At 37.1% G+C, this 18044-nt stretch overlaps 1 protein-coding gene across 3 annotated transcripts in view; it reads right to left on the bottom strand.

Moving 5' to 3' along the window:
- Positions 1-2395: 2395 nt before the first annotated feature.
- ONECUT3 (one cut homeobox 3) overlaps positions 2396-18044 on the bottom strand; it is a 130858-nt gene continuing 115209 nt past the window's right edge. For 2 of the 3 annotated variants that reach the window (XM_089687397.1, XM_089687398.1), the window contains one exon: positions 2396-2747. In XM_089687397.1, the coding sequence (XP_089543523.1) occupies positions 2455-2747 (293 nt within the window). In that variant the 3' untranslated portion in view covers positions 2396-2454. Of the gene's footprint in view, positions 2748-3097; positions 3110-18044 lie in introns of all 3 variants that reach the window. The other variant, XM_089687396.1, reaches the window with a different exon arrangement.

Genomic DNA, 18044 nt, shown 5'->3' with positions numbered 1-18044 from the left:
GCGGATTCCCAGTTTAGCAAACATATTCATTTTTCTTTTAAGTGCTGATTGATATGAACCTTTATGTATAAACTGGATAAAACAATTCTAGTTTTTGCATACTGCCTATTGCATGAATTACACACCTGCAGGGCAGTTTGGTGCTCACTGTTTACACAGTACAACTTTTGTTCACTTCTTCCCATTTTATCAATCTGCTAAAAAAAATTGTAATATTATATATATTTTGGGTTTTGCTGCAATGTTAAATTTAAAAAATGTTTTTGGTCTTTGGAAAACCACTAGTTAGATGAGAATACATCTCAAAATCAATGAGTACAGGGAAAAAAAAGGTTTGTGCAATGCACAGGGGCATAATCTATATTAAGTTCCCAGTTCATGCATATGCATTGTACTAGGAGTTTTGAGTACAAATTAGTACACTGAAGCTTGGGGCGACAATCTACAATTGGTTATGTATTCTTTCACCTTTTCCTGCACTGAAGTGTTTATAAATGTCCCTTGCTGAGGATAATTCCGTAAAGTGAGTAATTTTAAATTGATCAAAAACTGTGGTCACTATAAACATCCAATCAGATCAAGGGGAAATTTCTATTATGTTTAACTTGATGCAATTATTTTCGTTAGGAACGTAGTTGTTGTCGTTGTTGTCTGCGGCAATGTCTTCCATAAAAAAGTGAATCTCTGTGCATAGCATTGTGCTCAACCCAGAAGCCTTTTATGACATCACTTTGATTTACATCCCTAAAACAAGTATAGCATAAACAATAAAGAAGACAAGATACATGTAATTACAAACTAATGACAATATGAAAAGCCAAAATGAATACATGGCACGTAAAGTTCAGAAAAGTGCATTTCGGCACAGACCAGGCAAGTGGGAACAAAATCTTTGGTATCAGGTGTGATTATTCAATCACAAAGTGAAAGCTCAAGTGAGGTAGCCTTTTCTATGAGGTTCTCACTAGAAATGTCTTAAATGTCACTTTTTTTCATACCTAGAGCAATGTACAGACAAAATGTTGGCTTGCCCCAAGTAGAAACATTTTCATTCCTTTTGTTGTCTAAGCAACTTTTTTTGACAACAAAACGATGTCTTTGAACAGTTCAGGGAGCTTCAAAAGGATACGCTTTTTCCTTGGTAAGTGAAGGAGATTAAAGTATACTTTCTGTTTGTATTTAACACTCTCCTTCCTTAAGATCTCATAATATATTACTCCTGATTATTATAGGCTGTAATCTAATCTTTATAACAATTAGGAAAAAACATCCCTTTTACCACCCATCACTACAAGTATGATTTTTCTTCTTCATTTCACAGTTTTCTTACTGTATATGTACTTTATCATCAAGGTGCCTACTTGCTGAGTACACAATCCACCTATCCATAAAATGAAGAGAAGCCACACTGAAAACACATCATTAATTTTTTTCATATGTATATATATATATATATATATATGTTTTACCCGCATCATTTAACATCAATAAAGTCTGTCCGTGTTTTAGACATGTTTGCCTATCCCATTATTGTAGCAAGGTTTATGACTTCCATCATCTACAACTGGGACAGGATATTAGATCTATATTGTCTTAATTGAAACTGAAGAGTACAACAGAACTCTACAGCTCTGATGAAAACCGAAGAAGCGATGAGTCATTAAATGGGTGCGCTTAAGGAGACCATGAAGGGCATAATCATTTCTTTGGTATCACCATCTTCCATGGAAAGCTTTAAGGCAGTTGTTATTGGCACAAAATTTTACCTTTATCTTGCACTCAAATCCACTAGTTTCTTGATGTTCTGCTTGAGGTCTGCTTCATTGCTTTAGTTTTGTATGCTTTTATGGGATTAGTGGAACAAAAAAAAAATCCATGAACGCTTACATTCCTTCAAATTCTATGTGCATCATTAATGTTTGATGCCTCTTTAAAATTCATTTTGAATGAGCGTAGGATAAAGACTGGACAATCTATGATAATGTGCTTGTACAATAGCTGTCACTGTTCATATGTAATATTGTCTCCCTCACAATCTTCCCCATCTTAAATTTTACATCACTGATGGCCAAGATTATATGGGGTATTATACATTATTAATTTGATTTTACTTAATGAATGGTAAATAACAGAGCTGAATATGGGGTTTTGTGTTGACGGTTGTATAATATTTTAATAGTCCACACTTAATGTTTACTTTTTACATTTTCAACTTTAAAATCTACCTAAACCTCATTCTGTGTGGATGTTTTTGGTGCTATGATGCAAATCAGTGTAAAACAAGAATGTTACTTTGGTCTTAGATTATAATTAAATTTGAAATATTGTGTTAAGAAGATCATTGGTATTCAACCATAACTATTTATTAGTGTTGGTCTAGCTGTTCATTATTTTATGGGTCATGTTTTGTGTGTTTCTTTTGTGGTTATGAAGTTCTGGAAATAGCTCAATAGCTCATGCTTTGGAGAAAGTGCTAGAGGAAACTGAAGGCATTGCAGAATTGACCCCTGGCTCTTCTTGCCATCGATTCATGCACCGCCGGCGTGCATTCATGAAGAAGTTACTGACAGTGTTGAGCTCCAGGCCCAGCTGCTGGGAAATGGTTATTTGCATCTCCTTTGAAGGACGCTTGTTTTCTTTGAAGATAGCAATCAAGGTACGCCGTTGGAGATCTGTAAAAACCAGACGCTGTTTTTTTGGCTGCAGGTTTCGGTCCTTTTGTTGTTCTTGTTCTTTACGTTTACAAGCTGAGAGAAAAAGCAAGATGGGAGAAAAGAGAGAAATTATGACAAGTGAAAACAAATCTAATATGTGTCTTTCAATTAATGTAACTTCCTTAAAAAAATATAAATTTCTGATATGAAAAGTAAACACGTTGCTAAACAAAGAGGTGTAAGAAAAACAAAATGAGCACTGGAAGAACTGTTGATGGGACACAAAATTGAGGGCCCTAGCTCCAGTATTGACCCATGCTGATTTATTAGCACATGTTCTAATTCACATTCTACTTGATCACTTAGGAACACGAGTTTGTACTGATGATCTTATCTACTGTTAGTAAGAAAATACGAGTTCTAGCCTTGTTTTACATGAAAGCATGACTTCAGGACTGCAAGGGGAACAGCATGTATAGAAATTATCATCTAGCTCAAATACATAAGCATTGTAATATTGTTTCTCTGTGCTAGTCATTGTGTACTGCAGAAGAGTAACAATACTTTTTAAAGCATTGGGCAGCAGCACATTTAGCATTTTATCCACAATGCATGTTTTTAAAGTCTCCTCCAGTAAGAAAGCCATAGTTTTACAACCTTCATACGAGAGGCAATTATTCTCAGAAATTGGAAAGTGCATGCACATAAAAAGTACATGCAGCATATTTGCTAACATAGAAGCTTTATAATAGTCTTCGAGGGCTGGAGGACCCATGCTTCCCACAGTTGTATGCTTTAGTGGAATTGTTTTTGTGTATCTTGACTTCCCACAGATACTTATCAAACTGCATCATCAATTAAAAAAAAATTAAGGCAGGACCATTGGTAGGGTGCAAAATTAGTATTGCATTTTGGGGCGGCTCACCATCTTGTAAGCCCGTAATCTGCCATTCAGTCTTTTCAAGTTCATGAGCCCTGCATTAATTGTAGGATTATTGTACGGCTATATTCTTAACCACTTCCAGTGCGGACACTTTTACCCCCTTCCTGACCAGGGCAATTTTCAGCTTTCAGCGGTATCACACTTTGAATGACAATTGCACAGTCATGCAACACTGTACCCATATGAATTTTTTACCATTTTTTGAGAAAGATAAAACTTTATTTTGGTGGTATTTATTCACTGCTGGGATTTTTATTTTTTTTGCTATGTAAATGAAAATGTCCAAAAATTTTGGGAAAAAAGTGTTTTTCTTATAAAATTTTGCAAATAAATAATATTTCATCATAAATCTTTGCCAAAATTTATTCCGTTATCTTTTTAGGAAAAAAAAAAGATTTTTTTATTTTTTTTTATATTATTATTTTATTTTTTTACATACTGTCACCCTAGCAGTACAGAGTCACCATGGGGACACTGTACTACTTTTGGGGGGTGATGAAGAATTTTTTTTTTTTTTCACTGATTGCTTTTACACCCATATAGGATGTAAAATCAATAATTTCTCTTTCTCTCTGTCTGTGACATCTTGCTTACAATTGGCCAATCAGTGATCATATGATCGGGACCTCGTACAGAGGTCCCGTCCGATGATCAGTGTTTCACTGTGTCCGGAGGACACAGCGGGCAACGTATCGCGGTGCTGCCCGACCCTGCAGTGCCACCGTCCGGCCGTTTATATACAACAGCCGGTCGGGAAGTGGTTAAAAAAAAACAACCAAACAAAAAGAAACAAAAATCCCAAAAAACTAAAACAATGGAATACAGTCAAGAAATCAGTCCTTTATATGTTATAAACACTATCCTAATCTACAGAGCCACCATAAAGCAAACACACCTGAGGAGTGTATAGCAAAACAGCCTTCTAATACAGATTTCTTTGGTTCAAATTCCTTAACCACTTCCCATCTGGCCCATGTACATAAACGGCCGGACTGAAGCAGTGCAGGAGCGGGCTGCCGTTTATAAACGGTGACCGCATTCACAGCCTGTGCGCGCTCCCTGGGACACAACGGAACACCGATCACTGTACGGGACCTCTGTGTGAGGTCCCGATCATGTGATCACTGATTGGCCAATCAGTGATTGCATGAATAGTAGTAAGCAAGATGTCACTTCCTGACATCATTACTTACTACTAGTGAAATCTGTGAATGATCACAGAGGTCACATGGTACAAGGCTATTCACAACAGCCTTGTACCATGTGACACGCTGTGACCAATCACAGCTCTCACAGTATTTCTCAATGGCTGCAAGAATGCAGCCAGAGAGAAGGAGAAATGATTGCTTTTACAGCCTTTATGGGTGTAAAAGCAATCAATGTACAAAAAAAAAATCTTCATCACCCCTCACAAGTAGTACAGTGTCACTATGGTGACACTGTACTGCTAGGGTGACAGTATGTTAAAAAAAAAACCCATAAATAATAATATAAAAAAATAAAATAAAAATGTAAAAAAACTTTTTGAAAAATTATAATTTTTGGTTATAAACTAATTAGGGTTATTTAATTTTTTTTTCTAAAAATATAACTGAATAAATTTTGGCCAAGATTTATGAAGAAAGATTGTTAATTTGCAAAATTTTATAAGAAAACACTTTTTTACAAAATTTTGGGACTTTTTCATTTACTGTATATAGCAAAAAAAAACAAAAAAAATCCCAGTGGTAAATAAATACCACCAAAATAAAGTTGTATTTGTATCAGTGTTGCATGACTGCACAATTGTCATTCAAAGTGTGATAGCACTGAAAGATGAAAATTGGCCTGGACAGGAAGAGGGTGAAAGTGTCCGGACAGGAAGGGGGTGAAAGTGTCCGGACTTGAAGTGGTTAAACACTTTTTTGCATGTTTTCCTTCAAGATGCTCTATGTTTTTCCATTTGAAATATAATTCTGGTGGATTAACAGGCCAATTGTGAAATTCAGTTATTGCTATAGAGGAATTATATTGTAAAGTCTTCTCTCAAAAGGACAAAATAATTGTATTCCGATCCAGTCATTTGAAGGCACCGACACTTGTTATGTGTCTTCTCTTCACTGTTTTCCACCAATTTGCAAAAAAAATAAAAGATCACACCACTCACAATTCATACACACATTTACACATTTTGCTTAGCTCACGGAGAAAGAGAGTAAAGAAGACAAATAACTGAAAGGAAGAACAAAATAGCAGCTTACTTGAGGAAAGTAGATCTATACCACACGATAGAGTGGAAAGGAAGCTGGAGCTCACTGTATAAATTGCTTAGAATCTAGATTTTATTACAGATCTGGTAGATCAGTGACAGCCTGAAGTATGTTTTTTAATCTTAATAAATGTTCTGATCTCTACTATAAATGTTTCAACATAAAGGAAACATTACCTAGAAGTTACAGATCAAATGTCTACTAGTTGGTGCCGCAGGGACATAGAGACTTTAGACTGTGTCTTGATTTTTGAAGGGAGAAATGAGATTTCGATCATTTTGCACTAGCTAGGTTAGTATGGCAAATAAAGCTGCTTTTGGTGATAGATCTATGGTGATACGTTCTAGGTCCACCAGCAGTGGGGTAATTAATGGTAAAACCTTGGGGCTGGTGGGGGAAAACAGTTTCTCCTTTGTAAGTGTTTTATTGTAACTAATACCCCGTAGACACGATAAGAAAATCGTCCAAAAAATTTTACGGAACAACTGATCGAACGATTTTCTCTTTGTTGATGAGCAGGATGTTTTAACCGATAACGATACTGTGAATGAAAAACTCCGGTTGAACAACAGTGAAAAATGTTGTCGTTACGCATACGAATGATTTTCTATGTGGTGGTATGACAGTTGTACGAAAAAAATCTATCAAGCGCTATCACGCATGAGCGGAAACCAAAGATGACCCGGATGTTTATGTCCAAGGAATCTTCGTAAACACAAACGAAAAATCCAAATGTTAAAAGTAGATTGGCCTAATGAGATAATGAAACCAGAATTCTGCATATTATATTTTTATGTATCACTATTTATGTATATAGTTAATGTAATACACTATATTATACTCATTGATGTTAATTGTTGTGTATATCGCTCGTTCTGGCTGGAAGGGCGTGGCTACAAGGTCACACGCACACTGCATCACTTCCACTTGTACGGAAGATGTCAACACTACGTATTGCCCGACGAACAATTTTTTCACATTGGTTAATGAGGGCCACGATTTCGACCAACAAACGAACAAACTCCTCTCGGTTGTCGGATGACTGATTGGTCAATTTTCTAATCATGTATTCCCACCTTAATTTGAGGTCTATAAAGCCCACAGCCCAAGGCGACACAAGAAAAAAATGTCCGATTACAATTTTAGTTATCTTGATCTGTATATAAGAGTGTTTACAAGTGTTTTATTAAATGTATTTAGAAACCATAATGAACATTTCTGTAAGGGCTTCCATCCTGTCCTATAGGGGTTTATTTACTAAAGCTGGAGAGTCCAAAATCAGACTCCCTTCTGCATAGAAACCAATCAGCTTCTAACCTCAGCTTGTTCAATGAAGCTTTGGCAATGAAACCTGGAAGCTGATTGGTTTCTATGCAGAAGGGAGTCTGATTTTGGACTCTCCAGCTTTAGTAAATAAACCCCATATTGTCTGAAGTGTGCATGAATCTCTTTAAAACTAGCAGAGAACATTTTTTCATTATTAAAATATGCCCTAGCCTAGCATATATTATAATATTCTCCATGTTCCCATTCCACTGAAGACGTTAACATTACACCCATCACTTCACTACCCAGAATGCAGCATGTGCCTGCATTCCTAAAAAAAAAAATGTGATGGACATTGACCAACAAACATGTGGTTTTGCAGTAGTCAAAAAACAAAAAACAAATAAATGTTTCCAGTTGCTGTCAACTTAAATATATATGTATATTAGTATAAGCAAACACTGTTCATTTAAAAAGCGCTTGTTCGATGATCATTCATTGTTTCTGCATTTTGCTGATGCTGCACAACCTAGTTCTCCCTCCATCTGTCTTCTTACAGCTGCATATAAAGAAAATCAATCACCGTTTCAGCCAGTTATACTTACAGCAGAATCTGGGATGTGGAGCTTGCATGCATACATCTGCTGATTAGCACAGCTCATGTGAAGCAGAGCAAAACCACATCTTAATTGTTATGTATACCTTCTTACTGTAGAAGGCAGCCATTAGAAATATAGTGTGTATAATACTAATCTATGTATCTAACAGGTTCAACAGATTTTCTATCTTACACTGATCCATGGCAGAAATTGTTTTGATTGACAAAATCATGCATTTGGATTTCTTAAATTTGACAGCCTTATGGAGAGGAACTGAAGAAGTGTTTCCAAAGGACATAGTGATAACATTCTGCACAAATTAGGTGTGGTCAGCCATTGTAAGGACACACGGATGCAAATCACTAGCATTTATCATGTTTTTCTTTATATAATGCAATGTCCTACAAATTTTCTGATCATTCTAATATATTTGTTAAAATTATTTTTATTCTCACTATTTTACTATTCTGTATTGATTTGTGTATTTGGTCATAAAAATCGGTTAAGAATAAGTGCTGTATCCCAGTAATATAGAGGTAATGGGCTGCAGCTCTTGAAGACAAATAACACCACCTGTGGTGACATCTATGGACAGTTTAAAAATTATCTGATGGTTTCTTTACCAGAATTGCCGAATCACAAAACCTCTTTTCTTTTGTGTTTCTAAATGTTGGCAGTTGCCTGTAATAGAACCAGCAATTTTCAACACATTTCATGGAAGTGTAAGAGACTTGCTGGAAAATACAATGTCTTACCAATTGCTCTCAAAAATTACCTGCTGTCTCAAAGTGGCTGGTTTAACCATAGGTAAGTAAAAATACCCAAAAAACAAGCTTTACGTGTAACAGATGTAACTGGTCCCTATGTTTTTTACATTTTAATACACTTAAAATATAGTATCATCTTTTTAAATATACTAAAATAAATAAATAAATAAATGCATTAGTAATGCAACTCAAACCAAAAACTTGATCTGCCAACATAAAGCCTAAGAATATATATATAGTGTGTGTAAATATATATATATATATATATATTTATTTATTTATTTTTACACACTATATACTATATATATATATATATATATATATATAATATATATATATAGTGTGTATATACATATATATATATATATATATATATATATATATATATAGTATATAGTGTGTATATATATATATATATATATATATAGTATATAGTGAGTAAAAATAAATAAATATATATATATTTACACACACACTATGTATATATATATATATATATATATATATATATATATATATATATAAACACACACACTATATACTATATATATATATATATATATACACATTATATACTATATATATATATATGTATATACACACTATATATATATTCTTAGACTTTATGTTGGCAGATCAAGTTTTTGGTTTGAGTTGCATTACTAATGCATTCTGATACTCATTTATTGGATAATGGGGGAATGCATATATTTATTTAGAGGCTGGAACCATGAGCTAGGCATAGTAGTCTAACCTCTAATTAAGGATAAATATTTAAATTTATATAGATGATAAACTACTTTTTAATATTTGGATTTTTTACAAATGTACCACTGGATAATGGTCCTAAAAGGGTATTTCGGTTTGCTAACGTTTGTGTCGTTCAAATCTGGCTGATTTGCTCAGGAGTTGAGAATCTTCACTCAAAAATTATGAGAATATTCACTTCAGTGTTTCAATGTATGTATGTTTCAATTCAGCCCAATCCATTGTTTCTATGCGAAAAAATGGAAAACATTATCTGTCTGTACTGCCTAAAGTAAAGACAAATTTAAAAAAAAATGCCTAAAACCATAGTTTCTTGCCAGAATAATTGGATAGTGAAAAAACAATGACAATGACACGTGGTATGTGTGATTTTCTCAACCACTGAATTGAAAACAAAAAACAGTAATTAATTCTGCCTTTTCTGTAACATTGTTAAGCAACCTCTACCTTTACATCCAATCTAAGCAGCTCTAATGTTATCTCTGTAACAATGACATAAATATGTATAGGTTTTGCATTCGTGAAGCTAGGCTATTGTTTGTAGAACTAACTATATCATCTGTTTTCCATAACCCCAAGTGAAAACATTAGAATGCATTTAAAAGGTTGCTGATGTGAGTAATATTGGAATTACGCAGCTGTATTATTCAATTATTTAATAGGCGTGAAACGTTTAAGGTTGGCCTAATTTAATTCCTTTTTTGAAGTCTGCCTTACTCCTCAATTCAAACAACATTTTCAGCTTTGCCTTTCCAAAGACTGATTTTCCAATGATGGCAAAGATTTTGCCTGCAATGCATTTATGGTGGCGTCCTAAAGATCCATTGTATTGACTAACTAGTAGGCAGAGTTACACATGTGTGTGTGAAAATAGATTTTCCTATCCAACTGAACTGGACCATTTACAAATTCTCCCAGATTTTCTAATACGGGTAGTTTCTGGTCTATGACATAACTCATCAAGTGCAGACAAGCTTGAGGTTTAATAGAGTGTTCTTCACTCATCCTTTTCATGTCCTCTCTTCCAGTCAACCTTTTTGCAAAAAAAAATCAATAACACATTTCTTAAAAGAGAATAAACAGTCAAGACACTTTATGGAAAGAAGACAAAGAAAAAAATGAGGAGAGACATCCCTAGATAATAGCAAATGATACGCAGCATATATGCATAAAGATATATAGCTAATTGCTGGCTTGCTGCTTGCAGAAGGAAGATGAAGGTTGACTGTTTGGAAAGAAAACCTTTTTTTCTACCACAATATGTTCACAGTAGAGAGTATAATGCTCCCACATGTTATATATATCATTTTCAAAGATTTTATAATGAAGACGTTAATTACTGATCCAGAAATTTTCCGTGTGTGTGTGACATGGTTAAGAAAAGGAAAGCAGTGAAATCGCTGGTGCTGAGTTGGGATGCATTGTAGGAGAGAAGTGCAAAGCAACTAATACAATGATTACATTCTTTTTTACCCTCTCCCATAAAATAACAGCCACCTGGGTACCACAAGCAGCATCTTTTGATTTTTATAATTGTTATGAATCTGGCCAACATCATTCATTATACATATCCTAATGTATGTGCACTTTTAACCAGTTCAGTTTTAGAAGGTTTTAGCCCATGCATGACCAGGCCTTTTTTTGCTATGCAGCACTGCGCTAGTTTAACTGACAATTGCGCAGTTATGCAATGCTGTACCCAGATTAAATTTAATAATTTTTTTCCTCACACAAATAGAGCTTTCTTTTGGTGGTATTTTATCACCACTGGGTTTTTTTAATTTTGTATTATATAAATGAAAAACGATATTTTCTATTTTTGGTATAAAACATACCCAATAAAAAAAATCTAATTTCTTCATAAATTTAGGCCAAAATGTATTCTGCTGTATGTCTTTGGTAAAAAAAAAAAGAAAATCCCAATCAGTGTATATTATTCAGTCTGTAGGAAGCCTAAAGCATCCACAAACTATGGGATGTATATTTGAAAATTGATAAATTTTGATGTACTGACAGCCTTTAAAATGCCTGGACAGCATAAATACCCCCAAAATGACCCCTTTTTGGAAAGTAGACAGTCTGAGGTATTTAGTAAGAGCCATGGTGAGTTTTTTGAAGTTGTAATTTTTTGTCACAATTGTTTGGAAAATGAAGAAATACACAATTTTGTTTTTACATACCGTCACCAGCGCAGTACAGCATCATGATATGACTGGTGTGGTGGTGATCAGGAACACTGACTGGTGACAGCATGTTAAAAAAAAAAAAAAAGTAAAATATTTTTTTTTTTCAATATTTTCAATATTTTTTTTAATTTTTTAACATTTTTTTTTTACTATTAAAAAATGCTTTCATCAGAGTATTTCAATGTTACCATAGTAATATTGCACTACTCTGGGGGGTGATCAGGGATTTTTTTTTATTTACACTTTGATTGCTGGTGTAACGAAGATCATTGTACCAGCAATGCTTTGAACTGTCATGAATGGGTTCATTTCATGACAGTTCAGAATAGTAGTGTTCTGTGATTGACTACAGCTAATCACATGCTACAGGGTGCTGTGATTGGCTCAGGCACCATGTGATAACTGTGGGCCAATCATAGCTCACTAGTAAGCGAAGCAAAGCTGTTATGAATCAAATCTGTTTATTTGCAATCCTTTCTCCTCTACAGCCATTTAAAGTTCACAGATGAAAGGATATTTCTCAGCTTCAGAAGACAGATGGCAGGGATCTGACATTACAAGCTGCACATCATAGAGCAGGGAGCTGTGTGTAATCTGAGACCTCAGTGGATAAATGGATACACCCTCCATGCAAACAGTGTCATACAGAAAAATGCAGCTGAGGCTGCCAATCACTTTCTCTGTGCAGGAGGATGGTGGTGCCATCTCCCAGGATTCTGTGGCTTTGGCATAGACTGTCAGAAGTGACTCATACAGATAGCAGAGGGAAGAGAGGGGATTCAGAAATCATAGTAGGTGCTTTGGATTGAGGTAAGTACAAACTATAGGGAAATATGATTTATTCATTTTTCATTTCATAGGTTTACATCCACTTTAAAGCTTAATCTGATAATATTTTGCCTTCTTTCTTCCTTCTTTGCTGCCCCATCAGCATGTTAATTAACCGCTTTGTGCCCGCCCTAGAGCAGAAGTACTGCTACAAGGTGGCACAGGCAAAATCATGTATATATATATATATATATATATATATATATATATGTGATTTTGCATTTTGCAGCCTTGGATGTCAATCACCAGGTCTCAGCCTGTGATTACTCGCTGGCGCCTGGTGATTACTGAGCATCTCCGACAGGAGGGAGAACGGTTTGTAAACTATACAGTTCTCTCCCCTGTCATCTCCTGCACACTGCTTTGCATGGCCATACAAAGCAGTGTGCTTACAAAGAAGCACAAACATAGCACACAGTTATTAAGGCACACAACACAGTAAACCCTTTGATCGCCCAACATGTTAACCCTTTCCTGCCCAGTGCCATTAGTACAGTGTTAGTGCTTTTAATTAGCACTGATCACTGTATTGGTGTCACTGGAGATGTCAGTGACACCAAGTCAATTCCCCCTATGTCAGAATGCCCGCCGCAGTCCCGCTATAAGTTGCTGATTGCTGCCATTACTAGTAAAAAATTAAACAAAATTCCAGTATATATACCACCATTTGTAAACACTATAACTTTCACATAAACCAATTCATTTACACATATTAGGATTTTTTTTTCAGCAAAGACATGTAGTAGAATACATTTTGGCCTTAATTTATGGCGAAATTTGATTTTGAAATTTTTTTTGCTAGACATGTTTAATAACTAAAAGTCAAAAATATAGCTTTTTTTCTCAAAATTGTCGGTCTTTCTTTTTTATAGTGCACAAAATAAAAAACGGACAGGCGATCAAATACCACCGAAAGAAAGCTCTATTTGTGGGAAAAAAGTAACGTCAATTTAGTGTGGGTGCAGCGTTGCATGACTGCCCAATTGTCAGTTAAATAACGCAGCAACATAATGCAAAAAATGGCCTGGTCAGGAAGGGGGGTAAATCCTCAGGAGGGCAAGTGGTTAAATATATAAAATCTTTCAGCTTTCATTGTATTTTAGACGCAGTGATGGCATCATCAACTGGGTCTCTGTGCTTATTTGTGCAATGCAGGTAAATCATGGCAGGTGGGAGGGGGCAGTAAAATGACATATGAAATATGACATCTTAAAATATCACAGTATTCTGCCTCAGCATTCCTCTAAAGAGCCCTCTGTCCTGATGCAAGTAGTGGGTTGGTTCTTGGGAAGAATTATACAAATATCAAAATTCCTTGACGGGTGAATGTTAGTCTAAATGAGTGGACATTCTTAGGTTCCATTTGCATGCAAGCCACCCTAGGCAATGGCCACATGTGATGCTGAGCTTCCATGATTTAAAGAGATTAAACTCAATAAATGAGGAGGTGGGAGCAAAGGGTTAGATGATGCTGAACATCTTCAAGCCAGGAAATTAGGCTCTGTCTGACTTGCTGCAGCTTCTAATGCACACAGTGAAAGGCTCACAGCTCTCCGGCTGAGAGCTGATACACACTTTTGTGTGTGCATTACAATAATGTGTCCTTTACTGACACCCACACTGCATGCATTAGCTCATTGAGATGCAATTCATTTTAAATACTACACTGACACACTGAGGCAACACAGCTTGATCACACATGGAGTGCAGCACACCACAACTCATTGTATCCCACATGAAGAAAAATATACTGGAAATATATTTTAAAAATATGCTTCCCTAGTATATTACCATATATTTGAAGTGCTTACATTTTGGTCATATTCAATGTATTTCAAAACATATTTCATATATACTGTATATATACACTGTATGTTGAAATTTTTATTACAAAATATATAAAAAATATTTTTAAAAATACATTTCAAATATACTGTATGTCTTTAAAAATACAAATCTACATTTTTGTACTGCATTTACAAATATATGTAAAAATATATGTTAAATAAAAAAAAATGTATAAAAATCTGAAGAATATATTTTAAAAATATATATTTTGTATTTTTAAAGACACACAGTATATTGAAATGTATTTTTAAAAATATTTTTCATATATTTAGTAATAAAAACGTATTTCAACATGCAGTGTGTATATATACAGTATATATATATATATATATCAGGGGCGGACTGACCATTTGGAAACTCGGGCAGTGCCCGAGGGCCCGGGGTCAGTAGGGAGCCCCATGAGATGCCCCTGGTACCTTTTCATAGGCTTTTTTGAGTTTGGGCAAGGACACAGGGGCCCCATGATCCCCTATTGCCCGGGGGCCCCATGAGTTGTCAGTCCGCCCCTGATATATATATATATATATATATTTATTGAAACATATTGAATATGGTCGAAATTGTAGCATTTCAAATATATGCCAATATATTTGGGAAGAATATTTTAAAAATATATTTCAAATATATTTTTCTTCCATATGGGATTGCACATGCATTTTGGTGTACAGAATCAGAAATTATTTTTTTTTTTTTCTTCATTCCTTTGCATTGGCAGCCCATACAAAATGAATAAGCTGCCCCAACACAATGCACATTGAGAGTGACATAATGTGCATTAGGGCAATGTACAGGAATGGAGAAGTGTGAATGGGGCCTAAGTGTTTTAAGCATAAGGCCTCATGCACACGTGGCGTTTTTGCAGCCACTTTTAGGGGCGTCAGGCGTTTTTTATACTGCTTTCAAACAGCCTTCCATATTATCCTATGTGTCTCTACATACATAGACTTCTAGAAGCTCTTAGTACCAATAATGTTTACAAGCAGTTAAAAAACTCAGGTCCAGTGTGTCCAGGAGCAGCAGTGTTTTGGCAGGAAAAATACTTGCTGCATGTAAACACAGCTAAACGCATCTAAATGAGCGTGTAAACGCTAGGCACATTTAGCACTTGAGCATAATTAATTTCAATGGCCAGAATAAATGATTATTCTGGCCAATTAAATTAACCACCTTCCACCCACCATATAGTACAATGACGGGCGCAAGGTGGTTCTCTCGTTCTGATAGGACATCATATGAGGTCCTTCCATTCTCACCGCACATGCGCAGCTCAGGGAGCGCGCAGCGCGGCGATCACCGGTGTTCTGTGTCGCTCGGACACAGCGGGTCACAGAAAGAGCCAAAGATGTCGGCTCGTGTCCAATCACAGCTGATCACATGTAAACACAGAAATGCCGGTTATCGGTATTTCTCTCCTCTCGAGCTGTCACGCTGACAGCTCGAGAGGAGAGGAGAGCCGGTAATTGGCTTTCCGCGGAGGGGACATGTACACTGATCATCAGGGCACTGATGATCAGTGTGGCCCCAGAAGTGCCACCTGTCAGTGTCCATCAGTGCCAGTAGTCAGTGCTCATCAGTGCCACGTGCCAGTGCCCATCAGTGCCACATCAATGCCACATATCAGTGCATACCAGTGCACATCAATGCCACATATCAGTGCCCATCTGAGCTGCCTTTCAATGTCACCCATCAGTGCCAGTCAGTGCCACCTATCAGTTCCAGTCAGTGTCACCTATCAGTGCGCATCAGTGCCGCCTATCAGTGCCAGTCAGCGCCGCCTAACAGTGCCAGTCAGTGCTGCCTAACAGTGCCAGTCAGTGCCGCCTAACAGTGCAGCCTATCATGGCCATATAGCAGTGTCATGTATCAGTGCTGCCTTTCAGTGCCCATCAGTGATGCCTGTCAATGCCCATCAGTGCAACCTACCAGTGCCTCCTCATCAGTGCCCGTTAGTGCCACCTATCAGTGTCCATCAGTGCAGCCTATCAGTGCCCATCACTGCAGCCTCATTAGCGCATATCAGTGAAGGAGAAAAATCACTTATTAACAAAAACTATGAAAAAACTTTTTTTTTCAAAATTTTCAGTGGTTTTTGGTTTTGTTTAAGAAAAAATAAAAATCTTAGAGGTGATTAAATACCACCAAAAGAAAGCTCTATCTGTCTCAAAAAAATGATAAAAATTTCATATGGGTACAATGCGCATATATAGGTTGCATGACCGCGCAATTGTCATTCAAAGTGTGACAGCCCTGACAGCTGGAAATTGGCCTGGGTTGGAAGGGGGTATAAGTGCCCTGTAGGCTAGCGGTTAATTAACGCCCAAGCACTTGACGTTTGTAAATGCGCCTAAACACTTGTAAAGTCGTTAGACGCTTTAACAAGATGAGGCATTTTGTCTTCCAAAACACTGCTGCCAAGAGGAGGAGTGTTTTTAAAATGTCCTGTGTGCATGAGGCCTTAGGAACCTCTACAATGCACAAGAATGAAGGTAAGGCTGGAGTTCATATTTAATCCCTTACGCCTGATTCACTATTGTGCAGGTGTTGCCGTTGTGGGACCCGCACAAATTCCTGCAGCCTCACCAACCACACAGAGGAATGCAGGACCCGTGGGCGGGTGCCATTAATTCTAATGGCACGCCACCCGCAATGGAAATCGCAACCGTACTGGGAACCTCGGTTCCCAAGCAAGCTTCAATTTCCAAAGTAGTGCCGCAGTGTCCTAAGGCACGGGAGTCCATTCAAATGAATGGGTTCTCGTGTCTGCGCAAATCGCGGCCTGAATGACCACACAGATGTGAACCAGGGCTTAGGGCTTTGGCTGTGTTAGAACGCAGCCTCTGGTGCTCAGTAGGATGAAAGCAGTGCCAATCGTGGTGCATCACGCTTCTTACTTATTTTTTAAGCAAACTTTTTTGAAATGTCACACGGTGACATCTCCTCAAGTTCTATTGCCTGCAAGGAGGAAGATTGCATTGCACTGCGTTGTGCTGAAAAAGAGGATTGCATTCAGTATTTTCTTTTTTCAGTCCACTCAGCTGCAACACAGTGGTGTGAACTGGCCAGGTAGGAGGTAAAGCATTTTGCCTTGTATTGCGGTGGGGCTGCGCTGGATAGCTGCCCAACACACTCCTCTCACACGTGATGTGAATTTTAGGGTTTGAATTTTAGGAAATTTAGGGTTTGATCACACTACATGCCATAATACCTATCATGCCCTGCATTTAAACACACTTTAACACATGACAACACACTGGGGTTCATTCATCAAAGCTGGGGAGTGCAACCAGGGCCGTGGATAAGGGGGTACCACCAGTCCTCCTGTATGGGTCCCAGGCCAGCAGGGGGGCCCGGTCAGCTGGGATAATTGGATGTGGGCAAGGAGGGTGATCAGCATGAATTACTGGAACCGATCCCCTGAATGGCTCTTCCTGCAGCAGCTGAAAGCTTCCCTTCTCCCTCCTAGCTGCTGCAGACATATAGGGGATTGGTTCCAGTAATTGCTACCCCCTCCGATGCATCCATCACCCTCCCTGTGCACCATATGTTTCCCTCTGCTGCCCAGGCACCCCCTGCAGTGCTGCCAGCTTTGCTCAACACACAATAGGATCCTTCAGAATGGAGAGTGGGGGATGGGTCTGGTAAATATGTCACATGTACCAGACCATTTATTTCCTGAATGAACACAATGAGTGATTGGTACCGATCACTCACTGTATTCATTCATAACTGAAGCATCATAAACTCTGTTTTTTGTTTTTGGAGGAGGCTCTTTCAGGTCGGCTGTATTGGGCCCTGTGGTGTCTAACAGCAGCCCGGATTGCAGCATCAGGCTCACTTCTGAAAAAAACCAATCAGCTTCTAACCTTAACTTGTTTAATGAAGCTTTGGCAATAAAACCTGGAAGCTGACTGCTTTCTATGCAGAAGTCAGCCTGAT

Source organism: Staurois parvus, unplaced genomic scaffold, assembly GCF_062004578.1.
Source record: "Staurois parvus isolate SC_StPar_1 unplaced genomic scaffold, SC_StPar_1.0 ptg000425l, whole genome shotgun sequence".
In the NCBI taxonomy this organism is placed as follows: domain Eukaryota; kingdom Metazoa; phylum Chordata; class Amphibia; order Anura; family Ranidae; genus Staurois; species Staurois parvus.
This window is presented reverse-complemented; position numbering and strand designations above follow the sequence as displayed.